Here is a 23230-nt window from a genome sequence, read left to right as displayed (position 1 = left end):
GTCAAAGATCCAATACAGAACCCAGCAGCTGCAATGGCAGAATATTACTGTCACGTAGGATTACATTTATAAAAGCTGATTCTGTAGCGTTATTACAGTAGCGGAGTGTTGATGATGTACAGCGTTAACATGAACCGGTACAGGAGGAACATGGAGCCCTACTCTTCTACTTTTTACAATGCCTGCACGCCTGGATGTAGTGATGATAAACAAGTTGCATATCATGTAAGTGAAAGACAGGACTTTACAGAAAAACACTTTCACTTATCCTTTAAATATTCTAAGGGTTGCCTGCATTTTCAATCCGGACATCAGGAAATACTACTGTGGGCATTTGTAAATTATGCTCGAAGACAACAAATGGTCCAAAACATTTATTACCGCTTTAATGACATTTCGAATACAGGATCGTTGATTTGCTATTGATTTTTTTTTTTATTTTAGTTTTTTACTGTTGTATGTATATATTCATGCTATGTGTTGTTTCATTTAATTTGAACAGGTGCTGAGACTGGTGGCTGCTCCGGCAAGCCTGAGCTTTGTAGCCCTCCGTGTGCATGCTTCCAGCGAGGAGAAGACAACCCCTAAAGCACTAGTAAAAGTGGAAGAGGTAATGAAAGCCATATGGCTCTGCATAATACATTAAAAGCTACCGGCTGAGATCCTTGTTAACTTGGAGAGTGAAGAGCAAACAAAATCATCCATCTGAGGTGCTGGCCAAGTTTCAAACATATGTATAGGCCCAGAGATAAGTGTGTCTTAACACGTGACACTGCCGTTTTTTATTGATTCCGTCTACTGTCACAAATTGGTGGGCATTAACACCTTTAAAGACTTTTATTTATTCCTGACCTATTTTTTTGCTTGAAGTACTGAATTGATTTCTTATTTTTAAAATGAACTGTATAGACAAGACCCCTTAAAAACCACTGTGCACCACCAGACCTATGTAGCTCCATATGAAATAACTATGGTATTTCTCTATGCATCCGTGTATATGCTTAATGGTTCTTCTGATTAACTTGGTTGCAAACAACTACTTTAGAACATGGTGTATCTGCTAGTGTTGTACAGTGCAATGTACACCCAAGCTTCTTAGCATAAGCACTGTTTATTCTTATTCACATTAAACAAAAAAAACAGGTTTACTGGAAATATGGTTCATTAGCTTCTCTGATATTTTGCCAGTAACAAAGTGTACAAAATATCAGAGACAACAGACGCTAAGGCTTTGCATGCATATTTATAAAAGATATGTTTAGAATTGAAGGAAACCTGGTTACCTGTCTTCTTCAGGTTGCTTGGTCAATCATTCAGAGATCACGTGGTACGAAGGGCTCTAAATAACAAGTATACTTAGTGCTGTAAAGGAATTCCATTTACACCAGTACACATCTACTGTGGTTTTTGTGGATTAATCACATTGTACTGTGGTTTTTGGGGGTTCTGCTTTCCAGTAAATACTTGGTACATGTGCCACATCTAATAAAATGTCATTTTCTAGAGGCATAATTGGCTGTATAAGCTTGTTTTGAAATTACCTGAAAACGAGTAGAAAAAGTCCTTGGTCTTTAACCCCTTAATGACAATTGCTGGTCCTGGCACGGCACGGAAAAGCATGTGCTTTACGACAATTGACGTGCCAGGACCGGCACGTCTTTAAACGGGTGCAGAAAGCGATCTACTATCGCTTTCTGCACCCAAAAAGCGTTGCTGAATGCCTCGACCTCGAGGCATTCAGCAACGCCGCGATCGGCACGAAGGGCATCTCTGGCCCCTCCACGGGGCGTCAACATCCGCCATACTTTGTATGGCGGCGGACGCCCGTTTTAAAAGCGTTTAGGAGGCGATCGACGATCGCCTCCTAAACTTAAATGGTGTCGCTGGAATGCCTCGATCAGGAGGCATCCAGCGACACCAAACACTAACCTTTTGATGGGCTGTGACCGCTCCGGAGAGCGGTCACAGCCGCAGCTGCCGGCAATCTTCGCCATCAAGGAAGATGGCCACCGTCCTGTAACAGGAACCACAAATTTTAAAAGTTCGCTAGATGGTCCAGACCATCTAGAGAACTTTGGCCCCACTTGCAGGTTGAATACAGGTACTGCATTCACCATGCAAGTCAATGGAGCCCAGCTTTCTAATCACAGTGTGATTAGTAAAAATAAATTAAAAAATAAAATAAAATTAATAATAATTAGAAAAAAATAGTAAAAAAACAGTAAAATGTAAAAATCATTTCCCACTGATGTCACTATCAGGGGAACCTCCAAGTTGAAAAAAAATGTTAAATTTTTTTTAAAAAAAAATAATAAAAAAAATATATATATATATAAAAAATATATTTTTGTGAGCAAGTCCTAAAATTAGCATATTAGCTTAAAACAATTCTCGCATGGAAAGAGTTAAAATACTGGCATATTAAATGCCCGTGGGGTGTCTACTTTTAAAAAATGTATGATTTGATGGGGTAAATTGAATGGGCCAGGTTCAACAACGTCCCAATTAACACGGGGGGAAGGATGGCCACACATCTAATTTCCAATTAGAAAAATGCACACGTACCAAATGTGGCCTTTTAGTTCCCCCAAAAAATGACACACCCATGCATGTGGGGTATCACTGCACTCAGGAGATGTTGCTGAACACATTATGGGGTGTCGTGTGACAGCGGCATATACCAGGAGCTGTAAATTCATACATAAAGTAGGTGTGTGTGGGAAAAATACACACACAAAAATATTACTGCAAACTTTGAAAAAATGCTGGTGGTAAAATATGTGCATGCAAAGAGTTAAAATACCAGCATTTAAAATACCCTGTGGTGTCTAGTTTTGAAAAATATATGGTTTTGTTGGGCACACTGAAATGGCCCGGCTCAAAGATGTACCAAATAGGGCATGGGCAGTGGATCCCAAATGCCAAAGTTCAACATTGAAAAAAGCGCATGCCCCAAATGTGGCCCTTTTGCCCCAAAACAGCCAGGCAAAATCATTCATGTGAGGTATCGCTGTACTCAGGAGATGTTGCTGAACACATATTGGGGTGTTTTGTGATAGTGACATATACGAGAACATTTTAATTCATACCTGAATTAAAATGTGTGTGGAAAACCAAATGCAAAAAAATGACTACCACAAAGTTTGACAAAGACTGGTGGTAGATATGGTGCATGGAAAGAGTTAAAATACTAGCATTTGAAATACCCTGGGGTGTCTAGTTTTCAAAAATATATGGGTTTATTGGGCACACTGAAATGGCTCGGCTCAAAGATGTACCAAATAGGGCATGGGCAGTGGATCCCCAAATGCCAAAGTTCAACATTGAAAAATGCGCATGCCCCAAATGTGGCCCTTTTGCCCCCAAACAGCCAGGCAAAATCATTCATGTGGGGTATCGCTGCGCTCAGGAGATGTTGCTGAACACATATTGGGGTGTTTTGTGATAGTGACATAAACTAGAACATTTTAATTCATACCTGAAGTAAAATGTGTATGACAAAACAAATGCAAAAAAATGACTACCATAAAGTTTGACAAAGACTGGTGGTAGATATGGTGCATGGAAAGAGTTAAAATACTAGCATTTTGAATACCCTGGGCTGTCTAGTTTTCAAAAATATATGACTTGATGGGGTAAATTGCATTGGCCGGGTTCAAAGATACCCGAAATGGCACATGGGGGGAAGAATTACCAGATTTGGAAAAAATGGCTTTGAAATAGCAAAACGCTACCTGTACTTATTGCCCCATAATGGGTAGAAAAAAGCAAAAAAACATAAAAACATTGGGTATTTCTAAACTCAGGACAAATAGTAGAATCTATTTAGCAGGTTTTTTCATTACCTTTTATAGATGAGTAAAAGATTTTTCAACTAAAAGTTAGAAACAGTCATTTTTTTCTAAATTTTTCACCATATTTTATAATTTTTTTAATAGTAAATAATATGATACAATCAAAACAATGTCATCTAAAGAAAGCCCTTCTTGTCCTGAAACAAACAATATCTAATGTGTGTGGGTTCAGTAAACGGGAAAGAAGAAAATTACAGCTAAACACGAGCAGCGCAGAAATGTTAAAAAGGCCATTGTCACAAAGGGTACAAAAAGTAAAATCAGCCTTTGTCTCGAAGGGGTTAAAGCAGAAAGAATTGAACGCTAGTCTTTTGCATGCTGCAAACTCGTATGAGCATCTGTGTTTACTCTATCAGTGATATATTACAATATATATTAAAAACTCATGGACCATCACTAATTACACAATGATCAGTTATATATCACAATACAACTATATTGTTACCGTCTTTTTTTTTTTTTTTAATATAAATTTAGTGACTTTATCTGTATCTCCTTGCAGCTTTCTCTGTACTCCAGTCCAGTCCAAGAAACCAAATATGTTGAAAACAAACAGACACAACTGGAAGAGGGAATCTCGTGGCTTAGACATTCAGTAGCACCATATACTGACTGGCTTCAGGTACAGCATTACACAAGTACACATTTCTTTTTTTATATTAATAGTATAACTACTCAAGTAACATTAAAAAAGTATCAGTGAAAGACGCAGGGTAAAGCAGGTATGAGATAAAGAACCTTTAAGGAATCACCTTTAACTAAGGCCCTGTAAAGTGTATTAGCAAACTGTTGTTTCTAAAAGAAAACATATCAAAATTATGGGGATAATTCCATTATTTTGATGCATTAAATGAAAAGGCCGTGCAGATGGAGTAGGGTCAACACTGTCTCTGTGTCATGAATTAAACAGTTCTACATAGATGATATTTGCCTCCAGAGTCAACTTCTCCAACAATGCTGAAGAAGACTCTACAGTCCCAAAGCCCTCATCCATTTCACAAGGATCTCTCTGTCTATTTCTGCTGCCTAAACCAATATTTTTGTCGCCCTGGTTAAATATTACTCTTGTGTAATGAATAACTGAGATGTGTAGAAAACAAGATTGCTTGGCTGAGCTTGTGGAAAGTTAAAGGTTAGTTGAAAAAAGAAAGCTAATACAAATACTGTCCAATCCCTCTTTGTACGTGGAGGTGACAATGAACAAACACTAAGAAAATATTCTCCTCCGTTGATCACATTATCTATTTTAGTCCTTACACCCCACTATAATGGGGTCAACACATAATAATGTAACACGGGGCAGACCCTCAAGAGGCAGGCTCTGGAGACTTTGTCAGCAAACATGCCATTGTCAGTAGTATTAAAGACAGAAGAACAGCACACAAACCTCAGGAGAAACAGGTTCTCTTGTCTGAGGAACAAGAAGAAACATGAGGAGGATGAAGTTCAAAGTGTAGTGAGGGGTAAGTAGGGTCAGTGAGCTGATATCCAAAGCAACATGATACAGAGCTGAGAACATCTGGCTCAAGTTTCCATCTCCCATTCCTTTGTTAACTTTTTACGGTCATGTTCTGAATGAGTTGTTAGGTCCCCAGTCTGCAAACATACTCTAAGACAAACACTGGGGTCTGTTTCAAAAAGGAGTTTTCAAGAGAGTTGAATGTTTCAGCTGCCTGATATCACTTTGGATTAGGAAAGTTCATCCCCTGCAGGAAGGACTAAGCTGATCCCGTGTAATGTACATTACATTAGTGGGGACAGTTTTGGGAAATCTCTCACATTACCTATAAATTACCCAGGGCCAGGGCAGGAGAAACTCACTGGAGTCAATAATGCAGAGAGAGGGAGTTGACATGTTCAACTGTGCCGACAACTCCCAATATAGTGAATAAACCCTATTGTGATATCAAATGGCAAGAAGAATTAACAATGATACTCGTATGGATAGTGCCCACAATCCAAAACAACTGGGGTAGTGTCTTTATTGGTAGCGTTTGTTCTCTCCCAGTCTCTCTCCCAAACCTAAACAAGTGCAGTGAGGAAAAGTAGCAGTGCTTTTTGTTTTGTATTTTATTTTTGTTTAAACTCGTTGTTTTCTACCTGATGTGCAGCACCTGGGTGCTGGGCAAGTCCTATGTGTGCAATCTCTGTTCCAGGACAGGCTTTTGGAATGTGCAACCTGTGATCTATGTGTGAAATTTGTATTATTTAATCTATACCTTCAATGCTGAGTTTACATATAAACCTGCAAAGCTGGGTTTGTGTGTTATTTGGTCGCTTTATACCTGCAATTGCTTGCCGAGGAGCTAATCAATGTGAAACGTGGTGTTACCCTTGTGGCATCTGAAGTCGTTCACCAACCCATTGCTTTCCTCGTGTTAACTCTTCTGGCTTCGGTGAGGACTTGGCTCAGAAACATTAAGAAGGTTAAGAGGCGGATTATTTCATCTGGATTTTAACAGTGAAACAGTCTAGGGCCTACAAAGTGAAAGGGTGTCTTCCTCAGTCTCATCTCATTCCACCCTCAACCTCCTAATAGTTCTTCTCCCATACAAGTATATCTTAATGTGTATGAATCTTATTGATGATTTTAATGTTACTGTTCATTTTTAATGTCACTCCATTGTAACAGCCATGTAGGCTAATGGTGTATCTGATATACATGGTACAGAACAGATCAGGTGGACATAAAGTAATTAAAATATAGCATGATAAAATAAAATGTAAAGATAAAATATCCTTGAACAACTGGTACACAACAAATTCCCATTTTATGAAGAAGGTCGGTGTGGGCCATAACAGCTCATGAACAGCCATCATAAAAATAATGTTTAATAAAGATATTTGTGATACTGTTAAATCACCGACACCGAATTTGCTCCATATTTTTTTAGTACATTTTTAATGAAGTACTCACCTACTGATGACTCATGATCATAATAGTAAGTTTTTAATCAGGCTGTAGATAAAGCTAATAGTTTTAATAGTAATCTTACAATGGACTCTGCCTTTCTATTAATGTATTATTAATAAGCCTCTGGTGCATTTTTTTTTTTATTCTAGTATCGTATGATTGTATCATTGTAAACCGTATGCTTTGTCAAAGGAGTAACACAAAGAATATACCGCTGCATAGAACCTAGATGTATTGTTAACTACTTATTGTGATATCATTCCAGCATACATTATAATATGCACTTCCATAGAAGATGCTTTATCCAAGCCACACACTTGGACCATCCGTGTTCTGTCTTCTTAGATCTCCAAGTTATGGAGACTGAGAGGAAGAACCTTAATTTGTTGGGGTCACAACATGTTGGTATATGAGGCAGTTTGCAGGAGAGTTGCAACTGACATCAGTTTATATTGTGAAGAGCCAACCTCAGTGAACTTAAGCTCCAAGAACAGCCTGGGTGACCTGGATAAAGAATATTTAAATTCGTTGGCTTTCATTAAAGCCACCTCGCTGTGGGAACCATGTGTTATGCAGAGCCAGCTCAGCCCTTCATGCAGAGAAATTAGCCATAAGGCATAGTAAATGTAATTGAAAACCTTCCTGAAACTTTCTTGCCAATTCCTGCTTTAGCAAATAAACCACTGAGATGCAACAGTGCGTTCGTTTTAGGCCATGGTAGGCAGGTGAATGGGAAACTGAACTAGAGTCCTAATAATATTTCCTTGTTATTATGAACAGGATACTTACTCCACAGTCAAGCCGAAAGTAGAAACAGCGGTGGATCACTCCAAAGGTAACCATTAGCGTGTGGGAAAAAGAAAAACAAGTTACCAGTGTTACTACCTATGAAACATGCTTTTCCCTAAGTTTTTAACCCCAGTAATGAACCTGTTCCATAATATGTTTACGGCACGGAAGGTTCTTTTATTTTGTAGAATGATGTAGACCTCTGTCAGACGAGCAGAGAAAAAGAACTACTCTAACTGTGGCTCTGATTTGATGTTTTTCTCCCTAATATTTCTTCTTCTTTGTAGCGTCTTATGAATTTCTGAAGGATGCACCTCCAGGCTTCTATCCGAGACTTGGCATAATTGGATTTGCTGGACTAATTGGGTTGTTTCTTGCCAGAGGTTAGTGAAATATTAATCGAATGCTACTTAATTATTTAAAAGTGCCCCCATGGTCCATGGTTCAGTACTGTCAGTATTCAGGTATTGCATAGAGTACAAAGTACAGAAGATATCTGGACGCACAGAGCTGAAATTATGAACGCCATAGATTTTCACATGAAAGGTTGAAAGCTTGGAAAGTGACTGTTCCTCTGTAAGCGGTATCCGATACACGCATGATCCCAATAAAGATGTTTGGTAGTTGGGGAGATGGCACAACAGTTATGATCTACTTAGAAGTACCAAGGAAAGACATGATTTTTTTTTAAATCATTTTCGAGAGATCGAAGTATTTGTGCCGTTGGATTTTTGTGGTAGCACATACTGTTCTTTCAGGCAGACATTGTACCAATTCGAAACAGACCAAGCTATTCTTTTTAATGTGTTCAAATACGTAAAATAGAAATACTTCTCCGGTACATCTGGTGCTTTTTGTACCTTAGCAATGTGCATTTTGCAGAGAAATGAAAAAGTTTGCCAGCATTATAGCTGCTGATACAGATCACTTGTCTGTTTTGGTACCCTGCTAAATAAACCATTTCTGCCTACCCTTTAGGTTCCAGAATAAAGAAGGTGATCTACCCCCTTGGCTTTATGGGAATAGGTGCTTCTCTTTACTACCCACAACAGGCAGCCACCATTGCAAAGGTAATCTAACATGCAAAAACATGTGTGTGTGTTTTCTTCCTCTAGTTTAATTGATGTTTATTGGTACAAATACATCCAATAAAACAATAAAGAATATAATTTGTGTCTTATCTCTGGTAAGATGTGGATCTTAAAAGCACTCAATATTAAAATTCACATAATCATCTATTCAGTCTTTCTTTACAGTGAACATTTTAACTTTACTAAACTGCCCTTGGTAAAGAATGAAATGGATGGGAAAATCCATAGGATTGACCAGCTGCTGCTCAATTAAATTCCCATTATTACAGTAAAGCCACGGTATTGCACTTTAATATAAATGAACCGCTAGAGATTTTCTTCGACTGCATCAGCAAATGTTTGTTGTTTCTCGAGGATACATTACCCCTGCGTTGTCACTGTTTAGTGAACCCAAATAAATATTTGTATTGTAGAGTAAAATGTGGTACTGAAATTTTACCATTTGGTTATCGGGATGGATAGTTTACGTCGGGGAGGCCTGGTCAAAAAGGGCAACTTCCAAAGCTTTTTTTTTTTTCTTGCTTTTATTTGTTTAACATCAAGAGGTCTAAAATAAAAGCACTTTAAACAGCATTTACACCCTGGCTGGATTCATTATGTGCTCCTTTCATTGATTTTCTCTGCAGTCGGGTTATGTGTGTGAAATACACACTGAGTTTGTTGCCTGTCTTTGAGCCGATGTATTTACTGAGCCATTGGTCTAGCCTTGCCCCTTGGGCTGCAAGGTTGCCAGTCTTCCATTGGTTTACATGTACTAATTTATACTGTGCGTTACAGCGCCCTCCACTAATTGGGATGAGATCTTGTGCTTCTGTAAGGGACAGATTTTCCACCAGGCAGCAGTACCTTGACTCAGGGTCGCTGTTAAATAAATGGATGCAGCTGTTAGGGGCACTCCAGCCATCATACACATTTTAATGCATATGGTAGCTGAGAGGTATCTTAAAATGTACATGGTGTCCCCCTTGCAAACACATGGGGGGATTAAGCAAAATCCCCCTATATGCATTTACCTGCCCACCAGATATTTTTAGTCTCCTGACACTTGCTATACTTTGTGCTGATCAACTCCAGTGCTTGCCCGGCAATGAGTGGGGAGGAATTCTGATTTCAATGGGAATGATTTCCAGCCGCAGACTGGCTGCCCTGTACAATCCCATACAAGCTCAGAGCACTTGTGTCATAGTCCGACTGCTTATCATCCTAACTTATCCAATGTATTTATGTTACACGTGTGGTGGCAAATGTGGCCTCTGTCCCTGGAATAAAAATCTGGTCCTGGCCGCTAAACCAGAATCTGCTTGGTATAGAGGTACCAGATTTGCGTTGAGCAATCCTTAGAAGCAAATGGTATAAATACTTCAATTGTGGCATCAGTGAGGCGGACCTTGTATTCTTTACGTGTAGTATCGATATAGTTCATTTTGTTATTATATAATTTCCAGGAGAGGAAATTAAACGTAATCTTTCGTGTACTTTTACATAAAAGCCTTCCGTATGTAACCACAGTATGAATGAGTCAATCTCCCGCATGATTAAGTAATCAAGATAGAGGCTCCGAGTGATTAATACTTCGCTTATTTCACTTCCAAGTGGGTTTTATGCATCCCATTGATTTGGAATGAAGAGGGCTTTGTGCACATTATCCTGTGACAAACAAAATAGCAATTGTTCCCTTTGCCAGAGCGCATAAGCGTTGGTTCACAGTGGTATTTTGTTCGCCTTTAGATTTAATTGACAGTGAGGTTAGCGTTACTTTGAATCAATGTCAAAATCTAATAAGGCAGTTGATTTATGGAAGAAAATGATTTGCCTCATTAATCTAAAAGTTGACCACTTAGATAACAGATAAAAAACCAAGTGTCTTCTCTTTCTGTTTTTGTGAAACAAATATTATACAGTGCTTCTCAAGGGCCACCTCTATCCTTCGGAATGCCCCATCGTAGATTATCAGACTTTCCTCTTCTGTCTAGTCTTGTGAAGGCAACCGACTGACGGTTTAACTCATCTCCTCTTACCTACCGCTGCCGTGCCACGTTCCTGGTGTCTCCCACCGTACCGTCTTGCTCTTCTTACTCGTCTTATTCCTACATCTAAATAATATAATGTATTTAAACAATCCCTGTCCTGCAATACTGTTGTGCGTCAACCTCAATCACTTTCGCAATTTATTTAATATAACCCACCTTCCAGATTGTAAGATTATTTGAGCAGGGCCTCCACATTTTCTTGTGATGCACGATTTATGGGCTATATAAATGAATAACTAATTCCATACTATACAAGTAATAAATTCCAAGCTATTAAGGAGCACACATCTTTATAGACCTTCAGCCAACCCTACCATGAGAACCTCCTATGGATTAGTTTAATGGAAGTTGAAGTTCTGCAATAGACGAGGGGCTTCAGGGTAACTTATGTTGGACAGTTCAGTCACTCGTCTCAAGCTCGCAATATATGTCTGTTTAACATGTTTTTAGTCTATGGGCATTCAGAACTCTATCTCATGTTTTCTTCGCTGGCTGTAAAATACGTTATAAATATTTATAAACTGATAGATTTCCAGGCAGTCAGGAAGGAGAGCAGAAGCGACAGGAAATACGAGTGTAATATGTTTCTTATAAATATCTTACTACACCCCGACGCTAAATTACATCCAGGCCAAACCACCATATCTATGATAACATAACAGTCTGTTTCATCTTCAGGATACCGGCACAATCTTGTATGACAAAAGCCTGCAAGCCTATGTAAACCTGGAATCTTTATGGAAGGATGGCGGGAAGAAAAAGAAGTCCACTAAAAAGGAAGGTGAAAAGGTAAACTTGTAGGTCCAACATTAGTGTTAGGGAGTCAAGTTCTTGGCTAACATTTACCAAAAACATTCATTTTTACTTGCGTGATAAATGAAAAATGTATTATTGTACTTGTACAGGATAAAAGCAGTGTGATTTGATGTTCTTCACCTTTGAGAATGTTAATTTACTGGATAATCTCTGCTGCTGCTTCGGATTATTGATGATATTGAAATTTCAAGGCCATTAGCAGCCTCACTGGATGACTAATAAAATGTATATAATGGCTGCCACTTCACGAAACCAGACGTAGACGCCAACACGCGTATATTGGTGCAAGTAATCCCAGGACTCCATTTCATCCCGATATAGTATATGCATGGGTTCTGGTTTATGCTGGAATAAATTACCATTTCCAGTGAAGAGGTGGGCAGTGTCTTTTTCTGGTGGATACGCTGGATAGTAATGTTGTAAGAATGGAGAAAGCTGTTTTGGTTTTTTTAAGGAGTATTTGTACTCCTATCCCACATTAACATATGCCAATTAATCCAAGGGTATTATTTAGTGAAGTCTAAACCTCGTCTCTTACATTTCTACTGTTGGGACAGAACATCGACCAAACTATCATCTCAAGCTGCTTTCAGACAGGTTTACACTTTAAAAGTTTGACAAGTTTGATAGCATAATGTGCTTTGGCAACCTTCTTTGTATACCATACCAGGAAAAAACATGTTGTTAAAGAGTTTACTTATATATGGTTAGGGCAGGCAGGGAAGTAAAAGGGCAGGATAGTTTGTTTCCTGCCACCAATTACCTTAACATTTCATTTGACTACAAAACCATGCAGACATCTGATAGGAGTTTGGAGGTATTGGTTTTTCTCTTGTGTGTCGGGTGTATTAAAGAGAACAGCTGGATGATAATCTCACCCAGCACCTGTATTTAAGTGGTTCTCTTTGGATTTCCATACGCACCACGAGCCCCTATTAGCTGAAAAGGTTGAATGTAATGTCACTCTTATGTCTGGGTTGAGCCATAGTTTACCTTTTCCAACAAAAACAAAGGCAAAGTTTTTGCGAGGTCTCTGGTGCACAAAAAGTAAACCCTGGGTTCCGTGATGCCACTGACCATCACACCCTTAGCCGTAAACCGGCAATCATTTTAGTCATTATTATTTAATTCACTGTAGTTTTGCATTATTTAAATAGTTAATGATTATACCTTTTTATGAAGGGTTAATTGCACAGGGATTTAAAAAAAAAAAAAAAAAAAAGCTTCCTCCATTAAGAGTGTCTGAGTCAGAAAACTCTCCTTTGAAGTATCTGCGGCTGTTGTGTGCTGTTAGATAATTGTGTGCTGTTTTGTTTTTATTTTTATCGTAAGTCGGAAGCAAGCTCAGACCCACCAGCGAGCAGTGTCCATCCATCAACTGAAAAGAAGTCCCAGCAGGAAGGATCTCCGTAACCAGGTGGGGGCTGAACAGACCTCCTCAAACTTTTTTCTTTCAGTTTTAGACTGTTATCTTCTACAGATACATCTGTCGGTTTTCTCAAACAAAACCTGATGGAATGACAGCTGCGTCGTGTGAGGCCACAGTAAAAACCGATGTCAAACACCTGGACGTACCAACAAGATGCAAAGCAATAAAACTACCGTTATATCGTACTAGGGTCGCAATAACATGGCTGTGGTGCAGACAGATGATGACCGTAGCCACATGATGTTTAAAGGAACCCTTCGTGCTTTAAACTTTGTAAAGTTTTCTGTTTTGACCACCAGTGCGTTTTATAGTATGCAGAACTTTGCACACATTCATTTTTTGAGTATTTCTCCTCCCTACTTGATTCCCTTACTGTACTAAAGTATTCTTCCTTTGCCTGCACCCTAGCTCATCATCAAGGTTGTGAGCTGAGTGGCCGTTAAAGTGAAATGTGGAGATTTGAAATGAAATACTGTAAATTACACAGGCTTTTTTCCATTAAAATGCAGCAGTCAATTATAATTTATTTTTTTTTAAATGAATATTTGTTGTAAATTGTTCTAAGCAAAATGTAGGATTAACAGAGTTCAGTGGAAGATGAAATCCAATAATATTTTAATGGAGGAAGCATCAAAGCCGTTGTATTCTTTTCTTGCTGACGTTGGCTATCCTAGCGAATAATAATAACGGTGCTTCTGTTGTGCTGGTTGCCCCGACCTGCTTTCAGTTTCCAAATCAGTGGCACTTAGATTTCGGGAGATAAGTGTTCTGGGTGAAGCCTGAACTTGGCCGAAGCACGAGATGTTTTGCTTTCCCTGGAATTCTATGTTGTTTCCCCTGGAATTCTATTAATAATGAAAACACTATAAGGATGTAATGCTGTTTTAAAGTGAAAGCCCAGTTTAAAGAGAGAGCCCCATGGGAAAAAAAAAAATATTTGTTCTTCATAAAATACATTCTTGTATGCAATAATCTAGTTAAACATTGAAACTTTTTTTTCTCATTTTGTTGCAATTAACTGCTTTGTGACCTTAGGATGTATCATTACTATCTTATAAAACAGATGACAGAGGACATAATAGTACATCCTATTGTTTTCATCCCAGCGAGTGTACCCGGGGGATCAGGGCATCTTTTGACAGCCCGGGTCTGCTCTGTTAGCAGGAGCCGGCGTCTCTAGCTTCCTGCTGACCAACCTAATGGCAGGAGTGACAGTCCTCGTATAATTATCATTTATCCTTTATTTTACAGATTGCGGATGTTCCTTCACCCATTCTTTCCCGGTATTTTCAGCAACTTGTGATGGCATCTCAGGAAAAAACAAAACTTGCAGTTATGCAAATCTAATTCATTCAGTGTCTGTGTGAAGATACTGTCATCACTCCTACCAACAATAAGTGATCGCCTAAAGTCAGACACATTTATCTAACTGTATATCACTGTTCATAATAAAATCAACGTTTGTTTTATTTGCATATTGTTCTCCGTTTACTTATAGGACAAAAAAACCAACTTTGACTTGAAGCGTAAATTGGATACATTATCAGATAATGACTACCCAGCCACCCAGTCACTTACTATACAAATAGCAAGAACAAATCAAATGAATATCAAATAATTTTTTTAAAGCCCTTTCTTAAAGCTGGATGTTACTTAAAGGGAAACATGATAACTATCCCCTTTTTTTTTTAATGATGTATTTTTTTATTTTTTTTAACACAATGAAAGATTTAGCTACCTTCTGGCATTCTGCATCCCCAGAACAGTTCTTCCTCTGTGCACAATTTCAGACATACAGTTTTTATGATGTACGATTTAGAATATATATTGGCCAACCAGTTTTGTATAATTATTACTTATGCGGTATTTTTGTTTCTTTAGGTCTTACCTACAATTGGATTTTAATCCACATATACAAGGAGTCATTTTTATGTTTATGTTATTGTCACATTCATCTACTTTTAGACTATTCTGAGTCTAAGATTCCAACTGGAATGTCTGTCGGATACATCAGCCATTGGCTAAAGAATGTTTAGCCCTCATTGTTTACTTAGTTCTGTTAGGTGTTGCCTAGCACCATGAACGTTTCCTGCTTAAGTCTCAGAGAGAAGGAGACACTTAACTCCAAAGAGATTTGCCTCCAGCTCCATTCGGCCTATACATGTCTTTGTCTTTCTAGACCCTGCAGATCCCTTACGTAAAACAGAACATGGGGGCCAGAAAAGACTCTTGGTGGAGAGCAACGTAAACTACTGTCATGGAAAAAACATTGTGTGATTTAAAGCGAATACAATCATGCTTAAAAATATTTTAATCATCCAAAGTAATGTTCCTAGTGACTGGACTGATCATTAGGTGCTGTATTGATAAGATCACTTTTCACAGGGTGTATACATAGCCCCTAAAGTATGGGTTAAGGGATGTCATTTCTTTTATCCCAGATGACCTCTACCGTATGGCTAGTACCTACAGAAGTAATACCATTGCTGGTAGTTTTTTCCTAAAAGGTGGTGCCCCCAGACGCGCATACAGGTAGCACCGTATCCCACATTGTTTTTCTGAATGTGGTCTAACAGGCGGAGAACATTTCTGTTTCCTAATAACAGCATGTGATCCATGTCATTAATTATATGTTAAATATTAAACATTGGCTACCAGATCATTCAGAGAAAAGTTGCCATTCTTCTAACATGAAAATAGGACTGGGGTGTGCATTGAGACTATGTAATGCAGGTTCCTATGAAAATGTAGACTAAATATTTTTATGCAAGTACAACAGTTGGATATCATACATGTAAATGGCTTCTGCTACCACTGATTTAAAAGATGGCTCAGCTCGCTGACTACAATGGGAATGCTGTAGAGCGTGTGGAACACATGTATTCTCTCGGTCAAAGGGCATTTATTTTTAACACACACCCCCCCCACTCCAATGGGCAAGGAGTCAAGGATGTCCCCACTTGGCTCTTGTTTTATTTCAACATCCATTCCACTAACAACAAGATGGTTGGTGAGGTGAAGGCACAACTTGGGTTATATACACCCCAATATTCCACGTACCCCAGTTTTACCTCCTGACCTACCATGCATTGGGTGGGGGAAAAGGGGGAATCATTACAAAAAAAGAACAGAATAAAACACAGTTGCACGAGCTGCAATATTATGGTTAAGCAGATAGTCTGGGTTACAGATTTATGAATGAGAGGTAATGTGAGGACACAGTATTGTAAAGCTAAATAAAGGAACCATATGTTGATTCATTACATATGCATTTGAAAAGATGCAGGGGCGAACAATCCGGTTTCAGCTTCTTTTCTTCCATCATTAACACCACACTAGTGATTTTTTTTGTGTTCTCAACTAGTTATGAGAACCTGAGCTGAGGACCATCGTGTGCTTATGATCCCCACAGGTTTCTCAAATCCCCTGATGTCTGTAGCTCTTTTTTCTCCCCAGTTCCTTTTACCTCCGCTGTAGTCAAACCCAAGAGCCAGCTGTTGTGGGGCCTCTCGGATACTTGGGCCCCTGTCATCTGCCGTTTTAAACTGGCTTAAAGACGGGCCTGGTTGTGACCCAATTACAAGCACCGATATTTTTTGTCACTAACGTTCCTCGTGTGATATCCTTTTTAATAACTTTTCCTTTGTTCTAAGATAAAAATCACGTCTCGACATTTAGTGAAGCACAAAGTATTACTTTACTATGTTTCCCCAAAATAAACTGAATGTTATTTCAGTAAATAGATAGTGAAAGTGTTTTATATGATAAAGTGCTGAATTCATGATGGAGCACATAATAAATGATTCTGTCTCTATCTTGGTTAGCTAAAAATGTGGTTTATGCTTATAATATTTAAATTCTAATAGGTGCTTTAGAGTCTGCAGAGGGAAGGTTCTTGGCTCATAGCTGAATTTCTGCCCTATGGACCTGTCCTGATGCTTATTGTAAAATTGTTAATCTGTCTCATTATGTATCATAAGAAATCATGACAAACGCAGGTTATGTTAAGCTGTAAAAGTTAAACATTAACACGTGCATACTTTCCTTATATTAAAGAAAATGGATCAAACTGGTTCAGCTCCCTTAGCCCCTTAAATCACTCTCCTTGCTACTAAATTCTTAAGGCTTATTCAAACTATTTACTGTCCTGTTTATTCATCCATCCATGTTCATTGATGTGTTGCTTTAGGATCTCCATTAATGCACACTCCACAACCCTACTCTTTTCAATTAACTGTGCTCTTGTCTCTGGCAATTAGTTGTAATCCTAATTTATTGTAAAATATATTGCTGTATTAGAAATACAAAACATTATTGCATGTATACTCCGGTGATATTTCTATATTGATACAGGACATTATAAGGAAAGTCAGCCCTTGTTCCCACATGTTGTTAATTTGGTAACATCCAAAAATATGTCTGCAACAGTTGCATACATTGACAGAATATTGTCGTTTCCATGTAATACACTTTTTGCTTTGTCATCCAGTAGCCTCTCATTTTTCTGTCTCCACCCTTACGTAAAGTGCTTGTCTCATGTTTTCCTTACCACTGGTTGCTGTGCTGCCTGCTGAAAATGCTAATGTCCTCATCCTCAAAGAGCATCTAACAAAGAGGAACGGGAGACATAATATTCTATTAACCCTTGAGTGTCAACCATGTATGGAAACATGGTTGGCCAAGTGGCTCCAGCAGGCCAACCACTTAGCACAGGAGGCAAACCAAATTGTGTTTTGGTACTCTGTTCCTTTCCTTTCAGCAGTCACAATAAGGCTGCCAATTTGCATCCTTCCCCTTTACACCTGATCAAAGTCTTACATGTGTAGCTGTAAACTAAGTTAAACGTGGAAGGTCCAGTTGTAAAAACTATACCAATTATGAAACTTGACCTGCTGGTGTACACGTCCTATAGGCAGCTTCAGGAATTACATTACATTTATTTATAAAGCGCCGGCAGATTCCGCAGCGCTATTGTTCAGTAGAACAATTTAGAAACACATACAATAACAAACTAGTGCAAAGGAGAAGAGGGTGGTTGAAAGGGAAGTGAGACCATAGGAGAGGACAGCTTGGATGTGGATGAGTTGATCTGGTTCTGATGACGTGTTGAAGCTGTTGATTGTTCAGATGGCTTGATTTTGATGATAGTTGGGAGTACTGGGAAGGAATTTTGTGCGCTTCCCTGAACAGGTGGGTTTTCAGAGAGGTTTTGAAAGTTGCGTATGAGGCAGAAAGTCTGATGGAACGGGGAAGGGAATTCCACAGGAGGGGTGCGGGTGAAATCCTGAATACGGGAGTGGGAAGAGGTAACAACAGTAGAAGATAGCCGCAGGTTGGGAGAGGAGCGATGGGGGCAGGTAGGGGTGTATTTGGATAGGAGGATAAAGATTTTAGGAGGTGCAGAGTTGTTGAGGGCTCTCTAGGCCAGGGTCAGAAGTTTAAATTTGATTCTGAAGGGTATGGGGAGCCAATGAAGTGATTGGCATAGTGGGGCAGCGGATGAGAAACGGCGGCAGAGAACAATTAATCTAGCTGCAGTGTTGAGGATGGATCGCTCTGTGATGTGATTGCAGCATTTTAGGGATTATTGTTTGTCTCTTCAGTCCTCACATGTTTGTGGGGACCAAATCACTCAATGCTGTGCTCCTAAGAGTTCAAAACAAAACAAAAATCCCTGAACTGGAAGTGAACGGTACTTCCAGTTCAGTTAAGGCTCTGCTGCAGTTCAAACTGCTGCAGAGCCAATCAAGGGTGCACTGAGCAATCATTTTTTACTTTAAAAAATAAAATTGTAAATAAAAAAAATAAAATTTTATTACTTTATTTAATATATAACTAATTATTATAACTACTTATTAACACTTTAGGCCGCTAATTATTGATTGGTCTCACTGATCAATGTCAGCAGCCTAAATTTGTCACTTACAAGTGTTCAGGTAGTCAAAATTCTAAGTTTGAAAACCGTAATGTGCATTTTCTAATTTTGACCTTGCACTGTCCAAAACCCATGCATCTGGGGTATTGTTGTATTCGGGTGGTGGTGATGAATACAAATCATGATTTGTTTCTTTACAATGGGAAAGAAATCTACTGAAATATTGCAATGTGTTAAAAATGGGGGGGGGAATTTTGCTGGATGTTAGGCACCGCTTGGCTCTAAAATGGTTAAATAAATAACAATTTTGTTCAGCTGTTTTGTTTTTTCTAGTCGCTATTGAGGCCTGTCACATTTTTGGAGTTTGAAACACTGATGACCATCAGTCATATTTAGCCCTGTAACTACACAAACAGATGAGAATACCAGGCATATGAGATGTTTCCAAAATTAGGCCAAATACCAAAAAAAAAAGTAATTTTTTTCCATTTACACCGGCTATGTATTGTTTTTATACAGTGGCGTCGCTACAGGGGGGCAAGGGGGGGCAATTGCCCCCCCTAGGATATTCCTTGCCCCCCCTGTTGCCCCCCCGCCGATTTTGGAGCCACCCAGGACAGTCCCCTTGACAGCTAACGACGGCATGGTGCCGTCGCTAGCAGTATCTTACCTTGATGGAGGTCTGTGGACCCCCATTACCACAAGCCCCGGCAATCTGCCCCTCACACTGAAGGGCATCACCGGGGCCACCCGATCCGGCCGGTGACGGCACGCGCAATGACGCGATGACGTCACCGCGCAACTTTATTAATAACTGACAATTGTCAGTTAATGCGGTATGGGGGCATGCTGCTTAGATGCCTGTATCTCAGGCATCTAAGCAGCTACAGACCCCCAACATATACCGTTGGAAAGGTAATTACCTCACCTTTCCATTGGTATATAGCTTGTAAAAGAATAAAAAAATCTTAAGTTAAAAAAATAAAAATGTAAAAAAAAGTAAAAAAAAATTATTTGGGGGTCTCTAAAGGCAGATAAAAAAAGATCAAAATTGCCTAGAGACCCCCAAATGAAATTATTTAAGCATAAAGTAGTTTAAAAAAAAAAAAAAAAGTTTAAGTATTCTAGCTAAATGATCACTGTGGTAGCCAATGTTACCACAGTGATCATATAGCTATAAAAAGTCACATTCCCTTTCTAAAAATGGCCGATACAAATTTTTAATCCCATGATCCCTTTGATCATGGGGTTAAATTTAGTCAACGGTAGAGGGAGGCAATTTTTTAAATCCTGATGAACTGCAAATATTATTAAAATCAGCCATTTAGCCTGTGCGGTACGTGAGTAACCAATTCATCCCTGGAGCGCCTTGCATTTTTACTGCAAAACTTATTTTTGCTGTAAAAGTGATTTTTTTTCTCCCTTTACCATCGTTTCTTTGGGATTGTAAGGGGAAAGAATGGTGTGTGCTTCTGTGAGTGAATGTATGTAAAGTATGGTATGTGCTTCTGCGAGTGAATGGAGATATGAAAGGCGTGTGAATGATCAGTAATTAGGGTTGAAGCCTTGATGTGGCATTACTGCTCACGTAGGAAGTTAAATTATGGCACAAAAAGTACACATTTACAAGAACTACACCCCTTGGCGCATCAAATGAGGGGCTGTATGTGTTTCTAGTACAAACCTGGTGTGCGCAAGACACAAATGAACATGTCGCTATGGTTAGAAAAAACATATTTTCTAGCCAAAGCGACATATTCCATCATTATTTGTGCACTCAACTTTTGTCCTAGAAATACATGTAGCCCCTCATTTGAAGCTCCAAGGGGTGTAGTTTCTCAAAATGGATGAATTGTCCGAATGAGGGAGAGCATGAGTTAATGTGTGGATGAATTGTCTGAATGAGGGAGAGCATGAGTTAATGTGTGGATGAATTGTCTGAATGAGGGAGAGCATGAGTTAATGTGTTTGTGTGTATCATAGATGTATAATTGTGGAAGGGAAAAGATGGCACTAGCAGGATGTTTGAGCCTTGGGGACCGAGATGGCACAGGCCGGGTGTATATGGGACAAAGATGCCAAATCTTATGTGTGTTATCTGGGTGCTGGCCAGGTTCTATGTGGGCAGTGTGGACGCCAGGGCTGACTTTGGGGTGTGCAACCTGTGATCTATCCCTGTAAATTAGGTAGTTTTAAATATACCTTTAATGCCATGTTTTTATGTTAATTCCAATTGATCTGCACCTACAGAGCTGGGTTTCTGTGTTTCTGTGTTGTAGATCCATATCTGCTATGCTATGTTTCCATACATTATTTATGTATACCTGCAAATACAGGGTTTGTATGTCTTGTTCGGTTGATTAATACCTGCAATGCTGTTTCCATGTATTTATTTGATCTATACCTGCAATGCTACGTTTCATATATTATTATTGTATACCTGCAAATACAGGATTTGTATGTCTGATTCTGTTTATTTGATATATACCTTCAGTGCTGAGATCACAAGTGAATTTCAATTGATCTATACATGCAAAGCTGGGTTTGTGTGTTAATGTGTTGATCTATACCTGCTATCGGCAGCAGGGACTAATATTAATATATATATCGGCAACTGGAGCTAATATTAATATATATGGGCAGCAGGGGCTAATATATATATATATATATATATCAGCAGCAGGATCTAATATTTATATATATATCGGCAGCGGGGTCTAATATTAGGCCCTGAAATAATTTAGTGCAAAAGTTAAGGTATTGTGTTGTTTAAAGGATTTCAAGGATTAGTCGTACTAAATTGTGGCTTCAGGCTTCCCATGTTGAATGATCAAGTATTGTATTGTCCAGTAACAAAAGTATCATTCCATAGCACATTACTTTTGGCAATATATATATATATATGTTTTTTCAGTGGTATGATTTAATGGTGGAAATTATTAATGCCCCCCCAGTTTGACTGTGGTATCTTGTGTGCCCCCCCTATATATTGTTTCTAGAGTCGCCACTGTTTTTATAGGTGAAAATGTTAACTCAATGAGTTAGTGGGAAATCACAGTTACATAAAGACATAACAAAAACACAAAATTACTCTTTTTATGTTATAGAAAACATTGGTCCTTAAGGGGTTAATCAGTTAATGTGCATGTCCAGGTGTTCTACAACCCTGCCCTGTTAAGAATTAAATGTGCTTAAAAATATTAAGGGCGTACAGAGTCAAATGTTTTGAGCAGTGAGTAAAATCAGATGGCTTGGAAATCCTGATTACATCAGACTCAGGGAGCCTTTAAACAGATTAATCAAATCAAGCTGTTTTAAATTTAAAGTAATAGATTAAGGATTTTACTACACATGCACATATTGTGTTGAATTAGTTATAATCCATATTTTTCCAGGCTGGAGGCCAATATATACATATATATACAAATACAAAAAGGAAGCACTCACCTGAACTAGCATTAATTATAAGGGGGTGCTGCTGAAGACCAAAATCATACACAATCTCTAAATCAGCGCACTCACATCAAATAGATTATAAACTCTCATGACTGTAGTTAAAACTACTTAAAAACACCCTTCTAAGATGACAAAATTGTGCTCCATTTGTGAGGTCCTTGGAAACCTATAAATTGCAGGAGTGTCTGTATTTAGGAAGGCCTTTTGGCTCCTGGTAAGTAATGTACTTGCAAAGATTTAACTCCATATAAGCAACAGTATTTCGGTTAGGACCCACCTACATTGGAGTACTTTGGCGTAGTGGTGGGCTTAGCATAATATGGCCATATAATGTGACTAAAACTCCAATTTTGTCATCTTAGAAAGGTGTTTTTAAGTAGTTTTAACTACAGTCATGAGAGTTAATAATCTATTTGATGTGTGTGCGCTGATTTAGAGACTGTGTGTATATATATATATATATATATATATATATATATATATATATATAAAATTTTATTTTATTTTAAAAGATAGAGTTACAACAAACAAGTACTGAGTATCTACACCAGTGAAAAAGCTTTCTTCTTACAAATCTAATATCAAACATCAGGAAAATATAAAACTTTTTTTTTTTTCTTTAATATAATTGTTTTGGGAATGATTGTTCCTTTATGCCACTAAAATGTCACCTGACAGTCTTTCTATTGTGTAATACCAACAATGAAACAATTATACTAACTGCTTTGGATTTAGGGAGAAGTCTCCAGTTACATAAGTAACTTCATGAACAACGTACACTATGTTCAAACAGTTGTGACATGGACCTGTCATCAAAAATTATTCATTTTAAAGTAAAGTATATCTAAAAGCATTTTACGTGAGCAGTTCCAGAAAAAAAGACCTGTTTCAAAAAGAATTTTAATTAACTAGGAATGTTCTCTAGAGGAGATTACTGTAGACAAGTTGAGCCAAGAGAACAAATACTGTACAACCA

At 38.5% G+C, this 23230-nt stretch overlaps 1 protein-coding gene across 1 annotated transcript; it reads left to right on the top strand.

Moving 5' to 3' along the window:
• The first annotated feature begins 129 nt into the window (after window positions 1–129).
• On the top strand, window positions 130–14270 carry LOC149289736 (MICOS complex subunit MIC26-like). The gene is made up of 8 exons (XM_089490252.1): window positions 130–225; window positions 503–610; window positions 4357–4476; window positions 7549–7603; window positions 7845–7940; window positions 8536–8627; window positions 11357–11467; window positions 14175–14270. The coding sequence occupies exons 1-8, from the start codon at window positions 130–132 to the stop codon at window positions 14268–14270; spliced, it is 774 nt and encodes a 257-aa protein (XP_089346378.1).
• The last annotated feature ends 8960 nt before the right edge of the window (window positions 14271–23230 follow it).

This window comes from Sceloporus occidentalis, unplaced genomic scaffold (assembly GCF_023333645.1).
Source record: "Sceloporus occidentalis isolate IW3139 unplaced genomic scaffold, rSceOcc1.0.p SCAF_43, whole genome shotgun sequence".
Lineage (NCBI taxonomy): Eukaryota > Metazoa > Chordata > Lepidosauria > Squamata > Phrynosomatidae > Sceloporus > Sceloporus occidentalis.
This window is presented reverse-complemented; position numbering and strand designations above follow the sequence as displayed.